At 46.8% G+C, this 26,308-nt stretch overlaps 2 protein-coding genes and 1 non-coding gene across 3 annotated transcripts in view; 2 read left to right on the forward strand and 1 right to left on the reverse strand.

Moving 5' to 3' along the window:
- The window catches only part of atp5pd (ATP synthase peripheral stalk subunit d), a 414,254-nt gene that overhangs the window by 36,337 nt on the left and 351,609 nt on the right, over positions 1–26,308 (reverse strand). The window lies entirely within an intron of this gene.
- trnar-ucg (transfer RNA arginine (anticodon UCG)) lies at positions 5,463–5,535 on the forward strand. The gene has a single exon. It is a non-coding gene; the product is annotated as a tRNA-Arg (tRNA).
- ddx41 (DEAD-box helicase 41) overlaps positions 10,942–26,308 on the forward strand; it is a 49,824-nt gene continuing 34,457 nt past the window's right edge. The window contains exons 1-3 of the mRNA XM_069929339.1: positions 10,942–11,091; positions 17,242–17,319; positions 25,804–25,960. Of these exons, the coding sequence (XP_069785440.1) occupies positions 11,020–11,091; positions 17,242–17,319; positions 25,804–25,960 (307 nt within the window). The 5' untranslated portion in view covers positions 10,942–11,019. The remainder of the gene's footprint in view (positions 11,092–17,241; positions 17,320–25,803; positions 25,961–26,308) is intronic.

Raw genomic sequence — 26,308 nt, forward strand, 5'->3', positions numbered from 1 at the left:
TACCTGCTCACCTGCAAGAATTTTGGTGCAGATGTACATTGTATCTGATAATAAACTCTATCAGAGAGTGGGATCGAAAATATGCGAGACTATCCACTTCGACTGGAAAAACAGAAACAGTACTTTTTTTTAAACAGTGAGGGGTGGGGAAAACAATATTCCAAAAGATCCGGCAGTCACCGCACAGGCGGAAGGGCCTTTATGGTGCTATAGAGTGGATGGAAACAACATGCTGCTTACAGCCTCTAAGACATGGAACTGGAGGAAATGTGTGCATCAGCATCTGTGGAGGAAAAGGAGTAGGTGATTGATGTTTCAGGTCAAGATCCTGCACCGAGACTGACTGCAGAGAGAAGGTACAGGAGGTGGGAATACAACACAAAAGTGCACTCACCACGGTTGAAGTAAAAACACAATAGTAGAGAAACTCAGCAGGTGAAACAAGGGAAGGAGACGCGATGGGAGGAGTGTGGTCACAAAGGCAGGAGGCAATAGGTGGAGAAGGGAAGGAGGGCACAGTAGCAAGCAGGGGGAAGAGGGATGGCTGGGTGAACAGACAGAGAAGGGGGTGGAAAACAGAAAAAAGGGAAGGGGAAGATGAGAGCAGGTTAGGAGAAACCAGAGAAGTCAATGTTCAAGCCGTCTGGCTGGAGTGCCCAGATGGAAAAATCAGGTGTTGTTCCTCCAATTTGCGGGTGGTCTTGGTGGGATAGTACAGGAGGACATGGACTGTTGTGTGAGTATGGGAGTAGGACTCAGAACTGAAGTAGTTGGCTACTGGGAGGTCCCTGTCACTGGTGCAGACGGAGTGGAGGTGCTCAGCGGAGTGATCTCCCAGTCTGCGCCCAGTCTCTCCGATGTAGAGAAGGCCCACAAAGTGATCACCAGATGCAGTAAATCAATCCTGCAGATACGCAAGTGAAGTCTTGCTTCACTTGAAAGGTCTGTTTGGGGCCCCAGACTTCCCCCTTATCCTTAAACTGTAACCCCTGGTCACTTAAGAATTTTATATGTTTCTATAAGATCCCTCCTAAATCTTCTAAATTCCAGCGAGTACAAGCCTAGTCGATCCAGCCTTTCTTCATATGCAAGTCCTGCCAGCCCTGGTATCAATCTAGTGAACCTTCTTTGCACTCCCTCTATGGCAAGGATGCCTTTCCTCAGATAAGGAAACCAAAACTGTACACCATACTGCAGGTGTGGTCTCACCAGGGCCCTCTCTGCTCCTGTACTTGAATCCTCTTGCTATGAATGCCAACATACAATTTGCTTTCCTCACTGTCTGCTGTACCTGCATGCCCACTTTCAATGACTGATGCACAGCGACACCCAAGTTTCGTTGCATCTCTCCTTTTCCTAATCAGCCACCATTTAGGTAATTCCTTCCTTTGGCTTGGCTTCGCGGACGAAGATTTATGGAGGGGTATGTCCACGTCTGCTGCAGGCTCGTTGGTGACTGACAAGTCCGATGCGGGACAGACAGGCACGGTTGCAGCGGTTGCAAGGGAAAATTGGTGGGTTGGGGTTGGGTGTTGGGTTTTTCCTCCTTTGTCTTTTGTCAATGAGGTGGGCTCTGCGGTCTTCTTCAAAGGAGGTTGCTGCCCGCCGAACTGTGAGGCGCCAAGATGCACGGTTGGGCGATATCAGCCCACTGACGGTGGTCAATGTGGCAGGCACCAAGAGATTTCTTTAAGCAGTCCTTGTACCTCTTCTTGGGTGCACCTCTGTCTCGGTGGCCAGTGGAGAGCTCGCCATATAACACGATCTTGGGAAGGCGATGGTCCTCCATTCTGGAGACATGACACACCCAGCGCAGTTGGGTCTTCAGCAGCATGGATTCGATGCTTGCGGACTCTGCCAACTCGAGTACTTCGATGTTAGTGATGAAGTCATTCCAATGAATGTTGAGGATGGAGCGGAGACAGCGCTGATGGAAGCATTCTAGGAGCCGTAGGTGATGCCGGTAGAGGACCCATGACCCGAATAATGGGTCCGAATCATTTAGGTAATAATCAGACACCATTTAGGTAATAATCTTCTATCCTGTTCTTGCCTCCAAAGTGGATAACCTCACATTTATCCACATTATATTGCATCTGCCATGCCTTGTCCCACTCACCTAACTTCTCCAAGTCACCCTGCATCCTCTTAGCATCCTCTACACAGCTAACCCCACCCCCCAGCTTCATGTCATCTGCATACTTGGAGATGCTGCTTTCTATTCCCTCTTCTAAGTCATTGATGTATATATTGTAAATAACTGGGGTCCCAGCACTGAGCCCTGCGGTTCCTCACTAGTCACTGCCTGCCATTCTGAAAAGAAGCCATTTATTCCTACTCTTTGCTTCCTGTCTGTCAACCAATTCTCATCCACCTCCATGCCAAGAGGTGCAAGACCTTATCAAAAGCCTTCTGAAAGTCCAGATAGCCCACATCCACTGTTTCTCTCTTATCTGCTCTACTAGTTACATCCTCAAAAGATTCTATTAGATTCGTCAGATATGATTTTCCCTTCATAAAACCATGCTGTCTCTGTCCGATGATACCATTACTTTTTAAATGTGTTGCAATCACATCTTTAATAACTAGCATTTTCCCCACTACCGATGGCAGGCTAACTGGTCTATAATTTCTTGTTTTCTCCCTCCCTTCTTAAAAAAATGAAGTTACGTTGGCCACCCTCCAATCCTCAACCTAGAATCTAAAGAGTTTTGAAAAATTATCACTAATGCATCCACTATTTCTTGGGCTACTTCCTCAAGCACTCTGGGTTGCAGACTATCCAGCCCTGGGGATTTATCTGCCTTTAATCCCTTCCATTTACCTAACACAACCTTTCAACTTGCATTTATTTCCTTCAGTCCTTCCCTCATGTTAGATCTTCTAGTATTTACTGAAAATGATTTATGTTTTCCTTAGTGAAGACAAAACTAAAGTAGTTATTCAATTGGTTTGCCATGTCCTTGTTCCCCATGATCAATTCACCTGCTTCTGACTGTAATAGGCCCACATTTGTTTTAACTAATCTCTTTCTCTTTACATATCTATAAAAGCTTTTTAGTCATTTTTTATGTTCCCCGCCATAATCACTTCTACCTTTCCTAATTAACCTCTTTGTCCTCCTCTGTTGAACTGGGAGGAGGTGTGGGCACAAGTGTGACACCTCCTGCAGCTACAGGGGAAGGTCCCAGGAGGGCAATTGGTGGGGAGGGATATTGGTGGGGAGGGATGAGTGCACAAGGGAGTCACAGTGGGAGCAGTCCCTATGGTAGGCAGAGAGGGGAGGAGAAGGGAAGATGTGTCTGGTGGTGGGATCTTGTTGTAAGTGTTGGAAATTCCAGAAGACAATATGATGGATATGGAGGCTGGTGGGTTGGTAGGTTTGTTCCATCTGGGAGCAGAAGAACGGGAAATAGAGGAGATGTGGGTGAGGGCTAAGTTGATGGTGGTGGAGGGGAAGCCATGTTTGTGGAAGAAGGCTGACATTATGGAAGATCCTAGAATGGAAGACCTCATCTTGGGAACAGATGCAGCGGAGATGGAGAAATTGAGAGAAGGGGATGGAATCCTTGCAGTGGACAGGGTGTGAGGAAGGGTAGACCAGGTAGTTGTGGGAGTTCGTGGGTTTGTAATATGTCGATGGAAAGCTTGTCTCCCGAGATGGAGACATAGAGATGCAGAAAGGGGAGAGTGTTGTCGGAAATGGTTTTTAAATAATTGCACTATTAAATAATTGAGGAGGAATTGATGAGTAGGAGAAATCAAATGGGAGGAGGGAAAAGAATCGGGAAACCTGGAGCTGGAATAAGAGAAGGTTTCTGACTCTGACCCAGGTGGGAGGTCTGCCCCACAGTGGGTGGTCTGACCTGGAGGCTCAGCCCCGGGTGGTGGAGGGGGTCTCTGCATCAGGTGAGGGTGGAGGTGGGGAGGTCTCTGCCCCGGGTTGGGGGGAATCTGCCCCACTATGGGTGGTCTCTGACCCAGGGGGGATGGGGGGCGCCTGACGAGAGTTGATGGGATCTCAGTAAGAACGCTGACTATACTGAGGGGCTGAACGGCCTCCCCAGCGCCGCATGCTCGGGCCCTCGACTTGCGCCGCCTTACCTGTGGAGGAAACCGGCCGCCAGCACCGCCGCCACCGCCCCGAACAACAGCGGTTTGGCCCAACGCCCGATCACTCTCTTCATGGCGCCGGCACCCTCCTTCCCCACCGGAAGTTTGTGTGTGCTGACGGCTCCGCGCATGTGCACTGAGGAACCACGTCCATGACCCGGGATGGATCACCAGGCACCGGAGCGGCATGTTCAAAATCTGGAATGGATCACCATTGGGGCCTCAAACAGTACTTCTAAGTGAAACAACATTTTACTTGTGAATCTGCAGGGTTATCTACTCTCGCTGTGATCTCCTCCATATCGGAGAGGCTGGACGTAGACTGGGAGCTCGCTTTATTGAGCACCTCAGCTCTGTCCGCTGCAATGGATCTCCCAATGGCCACCCATTTCAATTCTTCACCCCATTCCCTTGCTGACATGTCTGTCCATGGTCTCATGCTTGGGCCAGACTGAGACCACCCTCAAATAGGAGGAACAACACCTCATCTTCCAACTGTGCAACATCCACCTGGATGGCATTAAATATCGACTTCTTAAACACCCGTCTCCCCCCCACCTTTCCCTATCTCCCCATTCAATTTCCTTTGGCACAAACATGATTAAGTCTTACTCATCCCTGATCACATCGAATTCACACCCTTTGTTGATCTGGATTCCTTCCCCCACCCCACCAGCACTGTCTGAGATTTCCTGCTCCTGGTTCATTCCTTGAAGAAGGGCTCAGGGCCCGAAACATCGGTAATGTATCTTTGTCTCCTATGGACGCTGAAAAGACCGGCTGAGCTGCTCCAGCAATTGGAACCGGAGCTGAAACCGACCATTTCTTTGATGCTACCTGACCTGCTCAGTGTTTTCAGCATTTCCTGTGTTTTTAATTATGTGACATTTCCAGTCCCTACTTGTTTCCAGTTGGAAAGGACAACAGGGGGTGAGCAGGGTGATGGGCTGAAGGGAAACATGAGTACAGGTGCCAGGGTCCGGGAAACGGCGCCCAAGCCTCCCCGGCGGCTGCAGCATTTCTCGGCGGGGCAAGGAGCGGGAGGACGTGTCGAATGAACGGGGAGCTGCGACCCCCAGGGACTGACCCCGTCGCGCTGCCCCAGTTCAGCCCACAGTGAGTGGCGCATGGACCGATCCCGTCGCGCTGCCTTGGTACAGCCCAGCCTGATTCAGCCCCGATCGGGAGCCCGCGGCGAGCAGCGTAGTGTGACCTCGGTACAATGTCCCATCCCGGTACGGCCCAGTGCAGGACCAGCACCCCTTCCCTTCGCCAGGAGCCGACAGCGAGCAGCGCAGCGCATGACCCCGCCACACTGCCCAGGCAGAGCCCAATATAGTAGCAGCTCTGACCGCGTGGCCTAATGGATAAGGCGTCCGACTTCGGATCGGAAGATTGAGGGTTCGAGTCCCTTCGTGGTCGCTTTTGTCCCCGTGACTTTTGTACGTTCCCGTATTCAAACGGCTGCGCTCCACCTCGGGACCACGTTTCCTCCCTCCCGCATCCCCCACTTTCCATCCCGGGACTGTGCAAACCGCGGGGATTTCAGCCACGTTCCCGGCCACAGCCGGTACCGCCAGCTTGGGACGCGGGGTCTCAGTAGTGGGAGACACGGTTTGTAAAGGCATCGTTACGGCCGTGGCTTCCCCCTGTCTCCATCACCACCGAATCCCAGAACAGCGCATACAATCCCTCCCAGACCCCACAATTTAAATTAAAAATGTTGATTTATTTTGATCTTCTTCTTCTTCTTCTTCTTCGGCTTGGCTTCGCGGACGAAGATTTATGGAGGGGTAAATGTCCACGTTTGTGGCTGACAAGTCCGATGCGGGACAGGCAGACGCGGTTGCAGGGGAAAATTGGTTGGTTGGGGTTGGGTGTTGGGTTTTTTCTCCTCTGCCTTTTGTCAGTGAGGTGGGCTCTGCGGTCTTCTTCAAAGGAGGTTGCTGCCCACCAAACTGTGAGGCGCCAAGATGCACGGTTTGAGGCGATATCAGCCCACTGGCGGTGGTCAATGTGGCAGGCACCAAGAGATTTCTTTAGGCAGTCCTTGTACCTTTTCTTTGGTGCACCTCTGTCACGGTGGCCAGTGGAGAGCTCGCCATATAACACGATCTTGGGAAGGCGATGGTCCTCCATTCTGGAGACGTGACCCGCCCAGCGCAGCTGGATCTTCAGCAGCGTGGACTCGATGCTGTCGACCTCTGCCATCTCGAGTACTTAGACATTAGGGATTTTGATACACTGCATATAAATCGCTTGTAAATTTATCTTCATGTAATTAAACAGTGTCACATTACATGAAATTGCCTTTTGTCTGCTATAAGGCAGTCAGATTTGCCACCGGCAAGAATTTCCCAGAGGTTCTTCTAATCCCCCTCTCACCCCAGTCTCCAGGCGTGGATTCGCCTCCAGACCCTGCAGCCACATCCAGTCCAAATCAACAGCCCAAGTTCCAGATCCGAAACCTCCGACACGATTAGGATCCCTTCAGCGCCCTCTTGCATCCCCGTTCCGATACTTGGGACCCCTCCCCACCAAGCCAGTCTCCAGCTGTATGTGTGTTCGCATGTTTTTACACCAAAGGACTGCTCTTTAGTCCAGCTGCTGGATGAATAATAATGAACCTGTACTCCTCCATTCCTCCGCTCTGCAACACTCCCCAGATCCCCACCATTCACTATGTAGGTCCTACCCTCGCTAGACCTGCTCCCAAAACACCACACCTGGCATTTCTCTGTATTACATTCCATCAACCATTCTTCTGTCCACCAGCCCAACCAATCAAGATCCCGCTACAATCTTTGGCAACCATTTTCACCATCTACAACGTCCAACACACGAGTGTCATCTGCAAACTTGTTTATCACAAGTTACAGTGATAGTACTCCTTCAGTCCCCCTGGTAAACTGGCCAACAAAAAACAGGCTTCTTTAAATAAGTCTTTAGGCCCTGGTTCAATAAAACCAGTCTGTCAAGGTGCTCTCGGTACTGCCCATCCCCTGCACCTCTACGATGGCGGTCACCACAGCAGTTTTCCGGTTTATATGGGGATCCCAGATGGAAAGGGTCCCCATGTACAAGTCACTAGGCAGTGGGAACAAGGTGACCACCTTCACGTGTGGCTGCATCAGGCTGTGTAGACCACATTTTCCTTATTCTAATATATCCTGATTTCAAAATATCATCTTCCAAAGCGTGCGCTGCGATATCCCGAATTTTGATCTCTTTAATCCAACAAATCAAACTCTGTGGTGATGATGTAGTTTTAATTGTTGATAGAACAGATAAATATATTGCATAACTTTACAAGGCTTTCATAACGGTGAATAACAAAGCATTTACTGCATAGATAGTCCTTTAGACTCTTAATTACTCAAAAATTATCATTACTAAAGAAATAGCTAAAGACTGCTATAAAAACACAAAGATATATAGAGATACAAAATTTAAAGAAAATTTTCTCATGCTCACACTTCCTTCACATCTTGTAGAATGGGAGCAAGCACTTAGCCTGGCTGGATATTATGTCATAGTCACTATGGTAACACTACAAACAATGGTTCTCTTAAAGAGAAAGGCACAAAATTAAGTAAGAATCAAAATCACAAGGTTTTAACCTTTATAGGCTGGGCGTGGAACCAAAGTACGAGGGCTCCATGTGCCACTGCGTACTGAGGTTCTACCTGCCCAGGTGTTGCAAAGGATAGGCCTGGCCCCATTGCCACGCAATGTCCAGTCAGCTGGATTTTGCCACACCTTCAACTGCAAGGCTATCAGGCAGTGGTCAGCATGGAACATCCTGCAGACACAAGAGAGATGAGGACTCGATGGGCACGGTAGGGTTATACTCGTAGCAGACGATCCAGGTCATCTGACGGTATGCCTCATCACCAGTGCTCTCTATCAAGCACCAGCACTTGGCCTGGCTGGCGGTGAGAAGAGCCCTCCCAGTGAGATCCTTCCTGAACTTCACCCACCTTGCAGTCAGAACTTTCGTGAACTTACGCTAGAAGAACATAATGAAGACAAAACAGAAATATTATGAGCTAGGAGAAAAAACACACAAAATTCTAGCGTGGCAGTTTAAGACAGAACAAACTAAAAGAATGGTATTGGCATTAAGGAAAAAGGACAAACAAATTACATATAATCCAACGGAGATCAATGAAAACTTCTTATGGAAAGGGGGGAAACCGAGGATAGCACTAGATAAATTAACAGAATGGTACAAACAAGGACCTTACAACTACCAAACTTTAAGAATTATTATAGAGCCGCACTATTAAGATACCTATCAGATTTTTATCAAACAAGGGAAAACCAGATTGGACCAGATTAGAACTAGATAAAATAGGGGAGAAGATACCTGATCATATACTATATAAATGGGATGAAAAATTGGTGCAACGTAGGAATTCACCAGTATTGCATCATCTGCTCAACATTTGGAAGAAGATTCACGTAGAAAGGAATAAAACAAATTACCAACTACCAAAACTAATATTGACACAAAATGAACTAATCCCTTTCACAATAGATAACCTTTCCTTCAGAGAATGGGAGAGAAAAGGGATCAAAAGAATAGAAAATTGTTTTTCGGCAAATAAATTATTATCCTTTGAATGAATGAAGGATAAATATAATATAACTCACGATACAATGTTTGCATACCACCAACTGAAAACCTACTTGAAGGACAAATTGGGAAACAGTCTGAGGTTACCAGAAGGAAGCAATTTTGAATATGTGATTACAGACACAATAATTTAAAAATTTGTAACAAATATGTACATCAAACTGCAAGAAAAGGAGAACGAGGAAACAAACGGTAAACCTAAACAAAAATGGGAAAAAGATCTAAACATAAAGATAAAGAATGAAACATGGGAAAAAACTATGCTCCGGAACTATGAGAAATACAATAAACCCGAGGTTACGCATGATACAATATAACTGGATACACAGGCTATACATCACTCCTCAAAAGTTAAATAAATGGGACCCAACATTATCAGACAGATGTTTTCGCTGTAAAAAGGAAACGGGAACAACAATTCATGCAATTTGGACATGTGAGAAAGTGGAAAAATTTTGGGAAGATCTAAACCAGATATTAAATAAAATCACAAAAAGCAACATACCAAAAAACCCAGAGATCTTCCTCCTAAGTAATATAAGAAATAAAGAATTTGGACTCGATTTGGATGGAGCACAAAAAAGATTTGTTATGATAGCCCTAGCTGTAGCAAAAAAATGTATTACGTCAACCTGGAAATTAGAAGACAACTTGAGAATACAACAATAGTACATAGAAATGAATAAATGTATTCCATTAGAAAAAATAACATATAATTTAAGAAATAACATCACAATATTTGAACAAATATGGGAGCCATACATGAAATACAATAGAGAAATCCTACCATGGACTTCCACCACCTAAAATGACAGAAGGAGAAGATAACGAAAAGAACTGACTCAGTAAAATTTCTTGTTTTTATTAAGTGACAACATTGTTTAACGGGTTTAATGTATCTTATAGATTGAACTTCAAATAAATGGGAAAGGGTGTGAGGGAGGGAGGGAAGGGAGGGGGGAAAATGGGGGAGAAAATGACACTGTATATATTCAAGAGAAAAAATGTCTGTATGTATCTTGGTCAATATGGTTTATAGTGTGAAAAATAAAAAATTAAAAAAAAACTTCATCCACAACGCTTATTGTCCCCAAGATGGCTGCGGTGGAGTGGGGAAAGTTGTCCACCTCTTTGCTGAATGGAGATTAACAAAGAGTGCATCCCCAGCAGCAGCGTGACAGAGGACTCTTTTTGATCTACAAGACATCTAGAGCTGCTGGAAGACCATCAGCTCAGTGAAAGTCTGCCCCATACCTTTGGGTCTTTCAGCACACAAGAGATACTATGCTAAGATTGTGAAGAAATTTTAAATTGATTTCTTTTTGTAAATAATTTATTGTAAATAAAGTTTATTTTGTTTAAAAAGTGAATCTAGTCTGAAACAGTCTGTGTAGATCAGTCGATGGAATGGTCTTTGCAGGAAGGCACAACCAGTACCTGACAATACACAGAAGTGCTAAAGGAAAGCAATAGTCCGTCAGGGATTGACAGGAGAGCCCAGGTCCGAATCATCGATTGGCTTTTGCTTCCCACGGATACTGTGTGACCTGCTGAGTTCCTCCAGGACATTTTGAGGGGGAGGGGGAGGGGGAGGGGGGAGGAGGAGGTGGGAGGGGGAGAAGGAGGGGGAGGAGGTGGGAGGGGGGAGGGGGAGGAGGGGGGAGGGGGAGGAGGGGGGAGGGGGAGGAAGGGGGAGGAGGGGGGAGGGGGAGGAGGGGGGAGGGGGAGGAGGGGGGAGGGGGGGGAGGGGGAGGAGGGGGGAGGGGGAGGAGGGGGGAGGGGAAGAGGGAGGTGGGAGGTGAAGAACACCTCGGCTGGCCCGGGGTCCGAATACTGATGTGGGCCTCGCTTTTCCCCGGCTGCTTGGCCCTCCACACCAGGAGGAGACGAGCCTCACCCCGTCTGGGGGCGAACACCTCCATTTCCCTCTACTTTCGCCCCGACGTTCTCGAAACGGCGAAGTCCCTGGAGAGTGGAAGTAGCTCGGGGGGAGGGGAGCTGGTAGACCGGCGGACCGGAAGTAGCGCCGGGGGGAAGCTGGTAGACCGGCGGACCGGAAGGAGCGCCGGGGGAAGCTGGTAGACCGGCGGACCGGAAGGAGCACTGGGTGGAGGGAGGGTGCTGGCGGACTGACTGGACCGGACCGAAAATAGCGCCGGGGGTGGGGGGGGGGAAGCTGGTAGACGGACGGATCGGAAGTAGCGCCGGGGGGGAGGGAGCTGGCGGTCGGACGGTACCGGACAGAGAGTGCAGTGATGTTCTGAGCAATGGAGGCAGTGCCGTTCCGAGCAATGGAGGCAGTGCCCGTGAGTGGAGAGCAAGCTGAAGGCACCGAAAAGGTAAGGAGCCCGGGGCTAGGGCTAGAGACCGGCCGCCCGTTAAACGATGGCCTGCCGCAGCGGGGCGGCGCAGAGCTCTGGTTCACCGGGTGTGTGCAGCATTACACACCTGAGGAAAAGTGTGCGTCCCACTCAGCCTGTCTGCCCACCAGCAGCTATTGAGCGACGCATAAGCAAATGGGTTGTTTAACATAATTTATTAGCAATAACAGAATTACTTCATTAAACAACACCCTTTATGATAACTCTGCATTAACAGCAAATAAAGTGGGGTGGGGGGTGAGAACCGTCAGACCATTACAGTCCAAGCTCAAAATGCCCCAAAAGAAAACTTCAAGTTAGTCACAAGTGGAGATAGATGTCCGTGATCACCTGCGGCTTTCCTGAGTTTCGAATGTGGCGATAGCCACTTTTGGTTTCTCGCTCTCTCTCGCTCTCTCTCTCTCTCTTGGCGCAAACTGCTTTCAGGACAACAGTGCTGGCGCCTGTGAACAAAGTAGCTCAGTCTCCTTTTCCCCATTGAATCTACTGGGTGAGCATACTGACAGACAGTTATAGACAGTAGTGCTGGCACCCATGAATGAAGCAACTCAGCCTCTTGTTTGCTGAGACTGCTGCCTTCTGACTAACTGACCAACCTGATCAAAACTCAGGGCGCTAGGCTCTTCAACTGCTCCAGTGTGTGTCTTTAGCTCTCCAGATTGGTAGAGAGAGGTTAACAGTGGGCTGTGTCCACTGTCTTTGCAGGGCTTTATACTCAGGGGTAATGGTGTCCCCATACCAGACCACGATGCAGGCAGTCAGCATACTTGCCACTGCATCTCTGTAGAAATTTGCCAGGGTTTCTGGTGTCACAAACTCTTGAGGAAGTAGAGGCACTGATGTACTTTTTTCATACACAGTATCAAATAAGAGTGCAGCTAGTCTTAAACATTATCTTTAGCATTTAACTGCCAAAATGTTTGGCCTGGAAGTCAGCCTGAAGAAAACTGAGCTCCTCCATCAGCCAGCTCCCCACCATGACTACCAGCCCCCCCACATCTCCATCGGGCACACAAAACTCAAACGGTCAACCAGTTTACCTATCTCGGCTGCACCATTTCATCGGATGCAAGGATCGACAACGAGATAGACAACAGACTCGCCAAGGCAAATAACGCCTTTGGAAGACTACACAAAAGAGTCTGGGAAAACAACCAACTGAAAAACCTCACAAAGATTAGCATATACAGAGCCGTTGTCATACCCACACTCCTGTTCGGCTCCGAATCATGGGTCCTTTACTGGCATCACCTACGGCTCCTAGAACGCTTCCACCAGCATTGTCTCCGCTCCATCCTCAACATTCATTGGAGCGACTTCATCTCCAAAATCGAAGTACTCGAGATGGCAGAGGCCGACAGCATCGAATCCACGCTGCTGAAGATCAAACTGCGCTGGGTAGGTCACGTCGCCAGAATGGAGGACCATCGCCTTCCCAAGATCGTGTTATATGGCGAGCTCTCCACTGGCCACCGAGACAGAGGTGCACCAAAGAAGAGGTACAAGGACTGCCTAAAGAAAGCTCTTGGTTGAATGGTGGAGCAGGCTCGAAGGGTTGAATGACCTACTACTGCTCCTATCTTCTATACTTCTATGTTTTAGGACAGCCACCTCGGACTTTGTGTTTGTTCAGCGAGGCCCACACCCAGCCCCACTCCAATGGCCCCACAAAGGCCCCTGCAAAGTCCTGAAATTATCAGGCAAGACATTCACCTTAGATACTGGGGGCAGAGAAGAACTGTTTACAGTGGGCAGACTGAAAGTGGCACACTTAGACCCTAGCCAACCAGTGCCTACAGCTCAGCCCAAAAGACGTGGATGGCCACCCAAAGTGCCAGGACACTAAAGGTAATTCGGGAGGGGGGGGCAGGGGGTTGTGTGGCGGCACACATAGAGTCACAGGTGAACCAGTTCCACATGTCACGGCCGTGATAGCGGAGCAGCCACACTAAGATGGTGCTATTAGGTTCTGAGAGTGCCTCGTTGCCTCGGCCACAGCACACGCTTTTTGGCAGTATGATGGCATCAGTGCCAATGTGGGGCGGGGCTTGCGCTTGCTCTTAAAGGCGGGCAAGGACATTTGAATAAAGTCAGTTGAAACGGGAAAAAAAAAGCTCTTGGTGCCTGCCACATTGACCACCGCCAGTGGGCTGATATCGCCTCAAACCGTGCATCTTGGCGCCTCACAGTTCGGCGGGCAGCAACCTCCTTTGAAGAAGACCGCAGAGCCCACCTCACTGTCAAAAGACAAAGGAGGAAAAACCCAACACCCAACCCCAACCAACCAATTTTCCCTTGCAACCGCTGCAACCGTGTCTGCCTGTCCCGCATCGGACTTGTCAGCCACAAACGAGCCTGCAACTGACGTGGACTTTACCCCTCCATAAATTTTCGTCCGCGAAACCATACATCAAGTTTTTGTCTTTAGCAGTTGGCAGTACATCAGGTCTTGACCTTGGAACCACTCACGTGCGTGACAGTTAGCCAGGTATTTCTCTTCCTGGGGAAGGTAGTTAACAGATGTTTCTCGTCTTCAAGTGTCAAAACAACATACCCGAGTGTAGCAATTGCAAGTGTCATTAGTTGCACAAGTATAAAGATTATATATTTTAACACAGTTTAACCCTTAACTTCACACAGTTGTTTTTTAAAAGAAGGATCTTTCATCCTTTGATGGGTTAAAAACCATAGAATTAGGAATGTGAGCAACTGTTAGAAAAACTAGAGGAGCAGTGAAATATGTTTATTCACTCAGAGTGTGGTAGGAGTATAAAGAGATGTATGAATGAAGAGCAAGGGCAGCCTCCTTTGCTGCTGGTCCCTGTTCTGCTGTTAATTAAAATCATATTTAATCTGACTATAAATGATTGTTTCTGCCTACTCAGTATAATCTGTAAGCCTTGCTTATTAAGGATGTATTTAATTCTGCCTTAAATATATTTTAAAAATTCTGCATCTCCTGATGAAAAAGCATCTGAAACCTCACGATGCTCAGACATAAAATAAATGGCCTTCTCATTAAATCAATGTTTGCTTCAAAAACTATCCCCAACCTAACATGCTATTGTTCCAGTAAACCTCTTATCTTCCTCCTTAAATAAAGATGCCAATTCTGTAACTAGTTCCACCAAATGTGGTCTCACTGAAGCCATGTAACTGAAGTGGAACACGAAACTCTGCAGTCAGCTGTGAAAGCACAAAAAGCTGCGTCCATAGAAATACAGATATGTGACCAACGTTTGAGCCTGTGCCCGTCTTCAAGTGATGAGCAAAAAGCAGGCAGGCCTGAATAAAAAGGTTGGGGGAAGAAAGGAGAGTGAGAGGAGGACAGAGCCAACAGGTGAAATAATTAGACACAGGAGAGGGGGGGAAAGGTGAGAATTGACCAGGGGAGGGGTGGGGGGGTAGAGAAGCCTCAATGACTATAACTCAGTGGCACTGATCTCCAACATTAGAAATGCTTTGAGTATCTGGTGATGGGACACATCAAAACACGCCTTTCACAATCACTGGAATCATTTCAATTCTCCAACAGACGCCACCATCCCATGGATGACGCTGTCTCCTCGTCCCTCCATTTCACCCTGACCCACCTGGAGAATGATGCCTCATACGCCAGGCTGCTGTTCATTAACCAACTTGGTGTTGAATACAGTCATACAGCAGGATGTAGTGTAATAAAGATGAAGTGCAGAATATAGAGAAAACTAGTTAAGCCAATGCAGGGGCACCATCTTTGACCAATGAGAGGTTCATGAAAAAGTTGATAACCGCAGGAAAGGAATTGTCCTTGAATTTGGAGAATCGTGTATCTTCTGCCTGAAGGAAATTGGAAGAAGTGTGTGATGGGTGGGATGGGTTCTTTCACGTATTGGCAGCTTCTCGGAGATGCAGGGAGGTGAAGTTGAAGGTGGAAACTGGTTAGTATGATGGCATGAGCTGTGTTCACCACTCTGCAGTTTCTTGCGGTCTTGGGAGTAGATCCTGTGCCAAACTGTACTTCTGGACAGGATACTTTCTAGGGTGCATCTATAAAACTTGGTAACAGACAATGGGGACAAGCTGAATTTCCTGAGGAAGTAGAGTGCTTTCTTGGTCATGATGCCAATGTGGTTGGACCAGGATAGGTTGCAGGTGATGTTCACTTTTCGGAACCTGAAGCACTCTATCGTCCATATCTCTGTTGATGCAGATGGGAGGGGCGTGTTGCAATGCTTCATGCCGTGAATCCCCAGGTTGTTCATTTAGCAGGTGTGACAGAGTATTTAGAGGTGGTTTGGGATGATTGTTAGAGCAGGTTGCACACAAACATTTAAAACAGAATTTTTGGAGGACTTCTGCAGTATGCTAGTTTGCAAAAGGCAACAAAGTAGCAACATACGGCAGCAGCTTGTCTGAAATCAAGCTTTCTGATCTTTGCAGGCAGAGGCAGAACACCTTTGCTCTCAGGGAGGGAGGGAGTGAGAGGGAGGAAGGACAGGGGCTTCGGTTCCAGAGGGATAAGCTGGCAAACTTTGGAAGACTGTCTGGTCAAAGGAGAAGTCTAGGTGTCTGAAAGGAACTCTGTGGTGACCTGAAAGAAAAGAGGATCATCTGGAGAACCCTGAAGGAGGCAAGTTTCGCCAGCAAGACTGATTAAAAAGGAATCTCTCTGAAAACCAACCAGCACCCTCCTGAGTTGTAACCATTTCCCTGTTAAGCACCAAAGCCTGGTGAACTTTATTAATGCTAACTTCTGTGCACAGTACAAGAATTGTTTGCAACCAGTGACATTGGACTGTGAACTAAAGAACTTTTCTACACTTGTATGCACATTACACACATGTGTGCTTAGAATTAGAGGGGGGTTAAGTAGATTAAGTAAGTTGAAAGTAATAAGTTAAAGTTTGATTCTGTTTTCATGTTCAAAGATAATTAAAAGCAATTGTATTTTAAGTAACCCTGTCGTGGTGGATATCTATTGCTGCTGGGTTTTGGGGTCCTCTGGACTCCATAACACATGCATTGAGGGAAAGGTTGTTGTTTTGACTCCACGACTCTCTACCCCCTGGTTCTCATATATCCACAGCGCATATTACTACTTCAAAGAATTGTAATAAATTGGCTGCAAGAGTTCCCTTTGAAGCCATGTTGACTTTGCCCAACATCCATGAATTTTTCTAAATGCCCAGCTGGAATGTCCTTGATAATATTTAACATTTTCCCAACTCATTGCATAGCTAACTGAGGCATAGCTGCCTGCCTCTGTCTTCCTATTGCAATAAAGGAGCAACATTGACCTCTGTTTTCACACAATGGCACCTTCCCGGAAACTAAGGACATTTGAGAGGTTCCAAATGTGAATCAACCATCTCACTTTCCCCTTTCAAGAACCCACAATGAAATCTAGCAGGAACTATAGGCCACATCAAACCATAGCTCCAATAATTTGCTTTCTATTGTTCCCCTGGTGATTGCAATTTTCCTGAGTTTGCCTCTCCCTTCCAATTCCTCCTTCCCAATTATTTTTTGGATGCTACTTCTATCCTTGCAAGCATTTGGAACTGACTTCCTGAATGATTGGGAAAGACAAAAGCTCTCATCACATTTAAATAGGACATGGCTGTGTCGTTAAAGAGTTGGGAGCTACTGGGCTTGTGCTAAAAGGTGGGGGTTACACTTGGGAGCTTGAATGCGAGGGGTTCCTTCTGGATTTGAGACCTTTAAGGAGGACCATAAACTATGCTGGCAGAGGGTGCCAGGTCTGCAATTTGAAAACTGAAAAAAAAAAGCTTTTGGATGCAGGGATTCGGTCAGAAGTTGCAAGGTTGAGATTTTGTTCTGTGGCACGGTATAGGTGCTGCTGGAGAGAAATGGAGTTGCAGTGCCATTCAAATCCAATTGAATAGCAACATAGGGTCTAGGATGGCTTGGCTGACTCCCTTCTCTTGTCTTCATTTTTATTTTCCCAATCCTTCCTGGAACCATCCCTGACGGTGTTGCACCCTGATGTTACTCGGCTCCAGGTGCTTGTGCGTATGTCTCCTCACATTTGGAAGGGGAAATAGAGTCAATGTGGAAAGTTTCCCAGACTCTGACCTCTGCATTTTCACTGGTTTTATTTTTTAGCGTGCGCGATCGGAAGAAGAGGACGATGAGGAGGAATACATTCCCTACATTCCTGTTAAACTCAGAAAGCAGCAGATGGTAAGTGACTGGGTTATTTTTCAGTATGTCTGGACGTTGATATTGCTTGGTTTTGCTCTGCTCCTGGCATGTTTATTCCATAACATTCCTGTCGCTTTGTTAGTTGTTCAGTGACAACAGAAAGGAACAAATGTCTCCAACTAGTTCAGTGATCTGCTTGCTTAGCTCAGTGTCCTGGCCAAGTTCTAATTTATCTCAGTTTACACCAGCACTGTCCACACCCTTTGTCCTACGCAACAAGGTGGTGAGCAACTTGGAAACTAGGATCAGTAACGATTCTGCCTCTCGGAATCCAGAGCACAGGAATACATATTTAGATTTCTAATTGGAAGGGGAGAGTGGGTGTTTGCTAGATCACGTTATCAGTGCAAGATCTTGCAACAGAAAGATTACTTCAGGAGTCATACTTGGGTGTATCATGCATCATGGAAAATTGTACAGAAAGTGAAAGAGAGATGTTGCTCTTGGTAAAGAGGAGCGGGAGAATGTATTCCTTCAAAGAAATCAGAGCATTGCTTCAGAGATTCCTTTCTACATCCATGATAAGTTAACAGAGAGTGAGAGTGCTTGAGATTTTGGATTCTACTGGTCTGAAAGGTAGTTACAGGTTGGTTGTTTGTGTCAGGTTCTTCCAGTTCAGGAAATTAAAACACTGAGTTGGCAGGCACCTATAATTGAGAGACACCCTGAGGTGTTAGGAGCAGGATCAAGCTCTGTCACTCTTTAATCCTGGAATAGAAAGCATTAGAGACTCTGTACAGCAGCGAGTGCTTCGAAGATGGCTCTATGTCTGCTCCTGGTTTGGGGGATCACTATCTGAGAGTTTGGGAATCTTGTGTAAGTGGATAGAGTGTCGTGAAGGTATGACATTCCATAATCAGGGAATTTAAAGTACTGTATACAATTCTGTTACATCACAGCGGTACCAACCAACGTGCCTAATCCAACTTGCTTGCATTAATTCCACATCTCTCTTGGCCTTGCTCGTTCAATGACCAAATGCCTCGAATGTTGTTACTGTTCCTGCCTCCACCAACCCCTCTGGAATGAGTGGCAGCTCATTCCAGAAACCAACTGCGCTTTCTGTGAAATATTAACCCCTGTCACCTTTCTCCCTCTCACCTTTCAAAGGTGCCATCTGATTTTAGACACCCCCTACTGTGGGAAACAGACACTGGCTATCTACCCTGTTTAAGCCTCTCACCATTTTGTATTTGTCTGTGATGTCACTTCTCAGCCTCCTTCACTCTGTGGAAAACTGGCCCAGTCTATGCAATGAAAACATAGAAATGCTGGAGGAACTCAGCTGGTGTTGCAGCGTCCAAAGGAGGTAAAGATATATTACTGATGTTTTGTGCTTGACCCCCTTCCTCAAGATATGAATGAAGAAATACTCGCACCTCACCCGGAAACGACGGTAATACATCTCAACCTCCTAGGGATGCTGCTGAGTTTCTCAAGCATTTTTGTTTTTTGTTTACAATCACAGCGTCTGCAGACATTCATGTTTCACCCCAGTCTATTGCAATCTCCCTCGATAAGCTCTCCAAGCCAGGCAACGTCCTTGGTGAATTTTTTCTGCTCCCCCTTTGTAAAATGATGCAGAAAAAGCTGACGGCTTGTTCAAGCTTTGATATATCTTGTCTTCTGATAATGAAACCTTGGATGGCATGGTTAGCGCAACACTATTACAGCTCCAGTGCTTGGAAATGGGGTTCGAATCCTGCGTTGTCTGTAAGGAGTTGTTCATTCTCCCTGTATTTGCGTGGGATTTCCCGGGGCTCCGGTTTCCGTCCACCATTCAAAAATGTACCAGGGGGTGTAGGTTAATTGGGTGTAAATTGGATGGCACGGGCTCATGGCTGAAAGGGCCTGTTACTGTGCTGCATGTCTTAAAATGTTATAGCAAAATCTCTTCCCTATCTGAAGGGAATGAGGTGGAAAGGCTACTTTGACTGGCAGGCTCTCCCAAATTTATATCTCACTTCAAAGTGAGAGCCCAAAACCAGGCCTGCAAAGATCGAGGGAGAGGTGGGAGTTGGACTTGGGAACAATGATTGATGAAGAGTTTTGGTCAGACCTATGTGGGGAAAGTGTAACATCAGTGATCAACGCCAGACTAAGATTGGTACAATATAATTCCTTACACCAATTATATCTCACACCACAAAAATTACATAAAGGAAAACCAGAGATATCGGAAATGTGCTTCAGGTGTGGGCTAGAAATTGGTACCTTTATACACTCCACATGGACCTGCGTTTAAGTGAGACTCTTTTGGTTGGAGTTATCTAATATATCAACTAGGATTATGGAAACAGACTTCCTGCTGGATCTGGAGCTGTCTTTATTGGAAAACCTAGGGGATGTGGCAGAACTAAATTCTAAATTAAATTTGAAGAGATTGCTCCGACAGTAGCAAAAATAATGGAAGTCCAACACCCCCCCCACCCCCCCCACTCATCACTCGATGGACCACTGAGATACACAACTGTGTGCCCACGGAGAAAATTACATGTCATTTAAGAACTAAATACGATACTTAGGCCAAAATATGGTAACCTTATCTAGAGTACTTATCTAGTGCACAGCTATAAAACAACTCACAGTTCTAAAAAGCCAACAAAATACATAAAGACAACAGCAGTGAAGCACTTCAAGGGGTAGAAGTCGATTAGAGAGACTGGCGGACGTGGAAATTTTCTTTTTCTTTTTACTTTTTTTCTGCTTGTTACTTTATTGCTTTAGTTTAATTTTCAAAGTTTTGGAGGAGGGAAGGAAATTGTAATAAGTTGACATAGTATTTGTAGCTGAGAAGTGAATTATACTAAAAAAAAGTGTAAATAGGTTAAAAAAGAATTGTTTTTTTTAGATGAGATACTATGTTTGTTTTGGAAAAATAACATTTTGAAAAGAAAATCGTGTTAAATATTGTTAGCCAAAGCAAAACTTAAAACTTTTCTCCTTCAGTCATGTAATATTACCTCTTTTTCCTCAGCTTTGATTTCTGACCAGAAACATTGTCCATTTCTACCCATGAATGTTGTCTAACCTACTGAGTTTCTCCAGCAATTCTATCGTTGAGAGCAGAAACCTGGGACAGTGCACCTCTATTGGGTGGTCAATAACCTGCCTAGCTAGTCCTGTCCAGTTATTCCTACATTGTTCTTGCATTCTCTTAAATTCTCTTCCTTTCTAACAAACCTCTTGAGTGACCCCATGTTGATCCCATTCATCCTTTTCATGTTGGAGTTGACCTCGGCTACTCCATTCCTCTTGGTGACCTTCCTATCTGTCCAACAGAGGTCCTTAATGATATTGATAACATTATCCAAAGCAGCTAAACCCTCCTCTCTACTGCCAAATCTCCTTTGCAGCAATGTGTCAGTTTCATTAAGAAGTTGGCAGAAAGATTTTTTTTCAGAGAGACGACACGGTAACAGGTCCTTCTGGCCCAGGAGCCTATGCTTCCCAAATAAACCCACGTGACCAACCAACCTAAACATCTTTGGAACATGAAAGGAAGTCCACGTGGTCACGGGGAGAACGTATGAATTCATTCTAGTCGAAGCTGGGTCGGTGCTGCCTTGTGTTAACTGTGCTGCCCATCAGTTTAATATTGTTCTTATCAAAAGATGTACACTCATTAAAATTCTCTCTAAAATAGCTCACAAATTATTCCCAACTTTAACTTCATTAAACCTTGTGACCATCATTAAACTCATCAGGGCGGTTGTTTTTTTGTAACGTTTTATTTATCGCACTATGAACCATATCAACAAAAATATGTACAAATGTTTCTCATTAAATATACACAGTGACATTTTCCCTCTTTTCTCCCTCCTTACCCACCCTCCCTCCCCCCCCTTCCCAACCCCCTCCAAAACCAATAAATATTAAATATGAAATACAACATCTTCACACAAAAGAAAGTCCTGTCGTCTACTTTTACACATTAAATCTGACCATGTCTATCATCTTATTACTTTAGAACACACATGTCAAACTCTGGCCCGCGGGCCAAATTTGGCCCGCAATATAATTATATTTGGCCCGCAAGATAATTTAAAAAATGTATTAGAGGTGGCCCGCCCTGCAGCGAGAGCCGATGATGTTTTTTGGTAATGTCACCCCCACCATCCTCCCCCTTCATTGCACATCCTTCCCCACCCCCTAACTATCCCCTCCCCCCTAAAACCACCCCCCTTAAAAGATGGCCAGAATATTCTCAAAAAGGAATCCAGAATGGTAAAGTTCCACAAACCTTCTGCTGGGAATCCTAACAACACCCGGGCATCAGATCCACGGGACGCGGAGGGAGCAAGAGTGTTGCAGGTTGACCGTGCAAACTTTGAGAACGGGGAAAACAAAATTGTAACACGAGAAGTCTGTCGATGTCATCAGCCGGCAAGCCAGTTGGAAGGCTCCCCGCACAACCAGTCACTTCTCCCAACTTTCGAGCGGTGCGGCGGATTGGCGAGCGCCTGGGATTTCCTGTCGGCGCGACAGACATGGCAGGCTGCGCACGGCCCCCGCTGTTCCTCAAAGGCTGATTGGCAGTGCGCTGGACCTGAGTGGGTGGGTAAGCGGGGGTGGGCAGAGGGTGTAGGTGAGGAGTAATGGGCAGGGGAAGTTATGGTGGTGCGAGGGGCAGTTAGAGGGAGGGATGAGTAGAAGGAGGGGTGGATAGGGAAGATGTAAAAGGGGAGGGGCAGGGCAAGTAGGGGAGGGGTGATTAGAAGGTGAGAGACGGGTAGAGGTAGGAACAGGTTGAGGGGAGAGGCAGTAGAGGGGCGTGTATAGGATGGGGTGGGTAGAGGCAGAGCGAGTGGAGTGAGGGGTGAGTAGAGGTTGGGTAAAGGACTGGTCAGGTAGAGGGATGGTGGGTCGAGGGTGAATAGAGGCCTAGAGCCTGAGGAGTGAGCAGGAAATGCTGAGTCCTGATGCAGGCCAAAATGGACACAGCCTGTGAATGCTGACTACATCTCCACAGGGACCAAATATGTTTCCCTCAGGTCAAGCAAAGGGTGAACTTGAGCTACCTACTCCTGACCTGTAACATTATCCTCCTAAAGTTATATCCTAAAGTTTAACATTACATATTTTGAAAGAAGAGAAAACATGCAGATGTTGTTGAAAATTTTCAATAAATATTTAGTTCAGCCCTCGACTTAGTCCAAGTTTTTAATTTTGGCCCTCCATGAATTTGAGTTTGACACCCCTGCTTTAGAAGATGGAGATCCAAGGTCAGTATTTTCTGTCATATTTCATATATGGTTCATCAGAGCTGTTGTTGACGTCCTCATGAACCTCGACCATTTTCACTGTCTTCTGACGACGACCATCTGCCTTGGTTCTCTTGCTGAACTCAACAGTCTGGTGCTTTTCTGATATCTGCTTATTAATCTTGGTTGTGAGATCTCCTGCAATGAAAGCATTTGTATTCTTGTCTGGATATATATGCCCTAGTTTGAGGAATAGGCTGGTCTCCATTCAAAATAATGGAAGCCTCCCGTTCTTACTCCCTGCACTACTTTCCAAACCAACAGCAGCTCATTCCAATGTCTGTGTATTTGTGGTGTTCATGTTGTCCCAGGCCTATCATGGATCAGAGCCCCTCGCTGCGGATCTCACAGTGTAAAGTCACGGCTTCTCGCTGCAGGTTGGAAACTGGGACTCCTGTCTTGGCAGACCCATTCTTGGCACCCTGGCTTAGAGTGTGTGTGGTTTTGGTCACCTAACTACAGGAAAGATATTAATAAGATTGAAAGAGTGCAGAGAAGATTAACAAGAATGTTGCCCGGACTTGAGGAGCTGAGTTATCGAAAGCTTAAATGGATTAGGACTTTCTTCCTTAGAGCGTCGGAAAATGAGGGGAGATTTGATAGAGGTACAGAAAGACCCCGACTTACAATGGGGTTCCGTTCAGGGTTCTGTCTTCCTGTACAGGTTGCACTCACCCCTCCCGCTGCTGGTGGGAATCCGAGGTGGTGCCGGGTACATAGGGGCAGCGGTGTCACTGCGCAGCCTACGTTGTGATTTGGATCTTCAATCTCTGTCTCCCTCCCCAGTGACGGCAATCTGTGCAGATGTCCCAGATTACCTTTTTTTTAAAAAAATATGATCTTGGGTCCGTCAGGGCACATTTCCTTGACATTACTACTTCTTCTTCTTCTTTGGCTTGGCTTCGCGGATGAAGATTTATGGAGGGGTAATGTCCACATCAGCTGCAGGCTCGTTTGTGGCTGACAAGTCCGATGCGGGACAGGCAGACACGATTGCAGCGGTTGCAAGGGAAAATTGGTTGGTTGGGGTTGGGTGTTGGGTTTTTCCTCCTTTGTCTTTTGTCAGTGAGGTGGGCTCTGCGGTCTTCTTCAAAGGAGGTTGCTGCCCGCCGAACTGTGAGGCGCCAAGATGCACAGTTTGAGGCGATATCAGCCCACTGGCGATGGTCAATGTGGCAGGCACCAAGAGATTTCTTTAGGCAGTCCTTGTACCTCTTCTTTGGTGCACCTCTGTCTCGGTGGCCAGTGGAGAGCTCGCCATATAACACGATCTTGGGAAGGCGATGGTCCTCCATTCTGGAGACGTGACCTACCCAGCACAGTTTGATCTTCATCAGCGTGGATTCGATGCTGTCGGCCTCTGTCATCTTGAGTATTTCGATGTTGGTGATGAAGTCGCTCCAATGAATGTTGAGGATGGAGTGGAGACAACGCTGGTGGAAGCGTTCTAGGAGCCGTAGGTGATGCCGGTAGAGGACCCATGATTCGGAGCCAAACAGGAGTGTAGGTATGACAATGGCTCTGTATACGCTAATCTTTGTGAGGTTTTTCAGTTGGTTGTTTTTCCAGACTCTTTTGTGTAGTCTTCCGAAGGCGCTATTTGCCTTGGCGAGTCTGTTGTCTATCTCGTTGTCAATCCTTGCATCCGATGAAATGGTGCAGCCGAGATAGGTAAACTGGTTGACCGTTTTGAGTTTTATGTGCCCGATGGAGATGTGGGGGTGTTGGTAGTCATGGTGGGGAGCTGGCTGATGGAGGACCTCAGTTTTCTTCAGGCTGACTTCTAGGGCCAAACATTTTGGCAGTTTCCGCAAAACAGGACGTCAAGCGCTGAAGAGCGCTCTGAATGGGCAACTAAAGCGGCATCGTCTGCAAAGAGTAGTACACGGACAAGTTGCTCTTCTGTCTTGGTGTGAGCTTGCAGGCGCCTCAGATTGAAGAGCCTGCCATCCGTGCGGTACCGGATGTAAACAGCGTCTTCATTGTTGAGGTCTTTCATGGCTTGTTTCAGCATCATGCTGAAGAAGATTGAAAAGAGGGTTGGTGCAAGAACGCAGCCTTGCTTCATGCCATTGTTAATGGAGAAGGGTTCAGAGAGCTCATTGCTGTATTTGACCCGACCTTGTTGGTTTTCGTGCAGTTGGATAACCATGTTGAGGAACTTTGGGGGACATCCGAGGCGCTCTAGTATTTGCCAAAGCCCTTTCCTGCTCATGGTGTCCAAGGCTTTGGTGAGGTCAACAAAGGTGATGTAGAGTCCTTTGTTTTGTTCTCTGCACTTTTCTTGGAGCTGTCTACTACTAAAGGAGCACCAAAATGATAACATTTGGGGGGGATGGTGGTGGCGGGGAAGCAATCTACGTGCGCTGATTGGATGGACTAATTTCCTTCAGAGAAGGAAAAGTGACCACCACGTTGATACTGGTCGACCCCGACTTACCTTTATCCAAAATGGATTCTGATCATTGTACCTTTGAAATATCGTAAGTCAGAACATCGTCAGTTGGGGTCTATCTGTATATAAAGTGTAGATAGAGTAAATGCAGGCAGACTTTTTAAAGGGGGCATGAGGGGGAACTTCTTCACACAGAGAGTGGTGAAACGAGCTGCCAGCTGAAGTGGCGAATGTAGGCTCGATTTGAACATTTAAAAAAATTTTGGATATGTACATGGATGGGAGAGATATGGAGAGCTATGGTCTAGGTGCAGGTCAATGCCACTAGGTGGAATAATATTGCGGCACAGACTAGATGGGCTGAAGGATCTGTTTCAGTATTGTTGTGTTCTGTGGATTTGTGGTTTGTATTCCATTTTCTTGGTGTTTCCTTGACCAGATTATAACATCTTCGGTTGCAAATAGATTGTGCTTTGATATGGATCTCAGTGAAATGGAAGACGGGATACAATGAATGAAAAGCTGGACTGTGTCGTTTCAGTGATTCTGAGTTTTGATCCTATATGTACTTGGGTTCAAGAATGGCTCCGTGGGGCCTGAAGGGTCATTGACCAGAGGCACAATCTCCGTTCCTCTCCCCTGACCCCCTGAGGATTTCTACTGTTCTCTGTTTTTCAGATTTCCAGCATGTTTTTTTCAGTGCTGAAGTTAACCAGTGTTAATTCAGTGGTTTAATACCGATGACACTCTGCTTTAACCCTCTCTTGCATCTGGTGACTGATTTCCCTCGTGTGTACTTGGCAGATGGAGAAGCTGGCACGGATGAGGAGGAAAGGCGTCACGGATGATGATCAGGACAGCGGCAGTGACTACATGGAAGATGATGGCGATGGCCCACTCGGACCACGCTCCAACATAAGCCTGCTGGACCAGCACCAGCAATTGAAGGAAAAGGCAGAAGGTGGAGCATTTCTGTCCAAAGAGACAGTGTGAAATTAGTTTTGTGGGAGGAACCAGCCCTCCTCTAAGAAAATAACACAAGGTTGATAACAGGGCAATGCCAGGTGTTCCTTCAACAAATTTGGGCATCACGGTGGGTGTGGTTAGTGCAACGCCGTTACAGTGCCAGAGATCGGGGCTGGGCTTCGAATCAGACGCTGTCTGTAAGGAGTTTGTACGTTCTCCCCGTGCCTGTATGAGTTTTCTCTGGATGCTCCTGTTTCCTCCCACCCTTCAAAACGTACCAGGGGTATCGGCTGATTGGGTGTAATTGGGTGGCATGAACCAATTGGGCACCAGGGTCAAGCGT

The sequence above is a fragment of the Narcine bancroftii genome, chromosome 3 (assembly GCF_036971445.1).
Source record: "Narcine bancroftii isolate sNarBan1 chromosome 3, sNarBan1.hap1, whole genome shotgun sequence".
In the NCBI taxonomy this organism is placed as follows: domain Eukaryota; kingdom Metazoa; phylum Chordata; class Chondrichthyes; order Torpediniformes; family Narcinidae; genus Narcine; species Narcine bancroftii.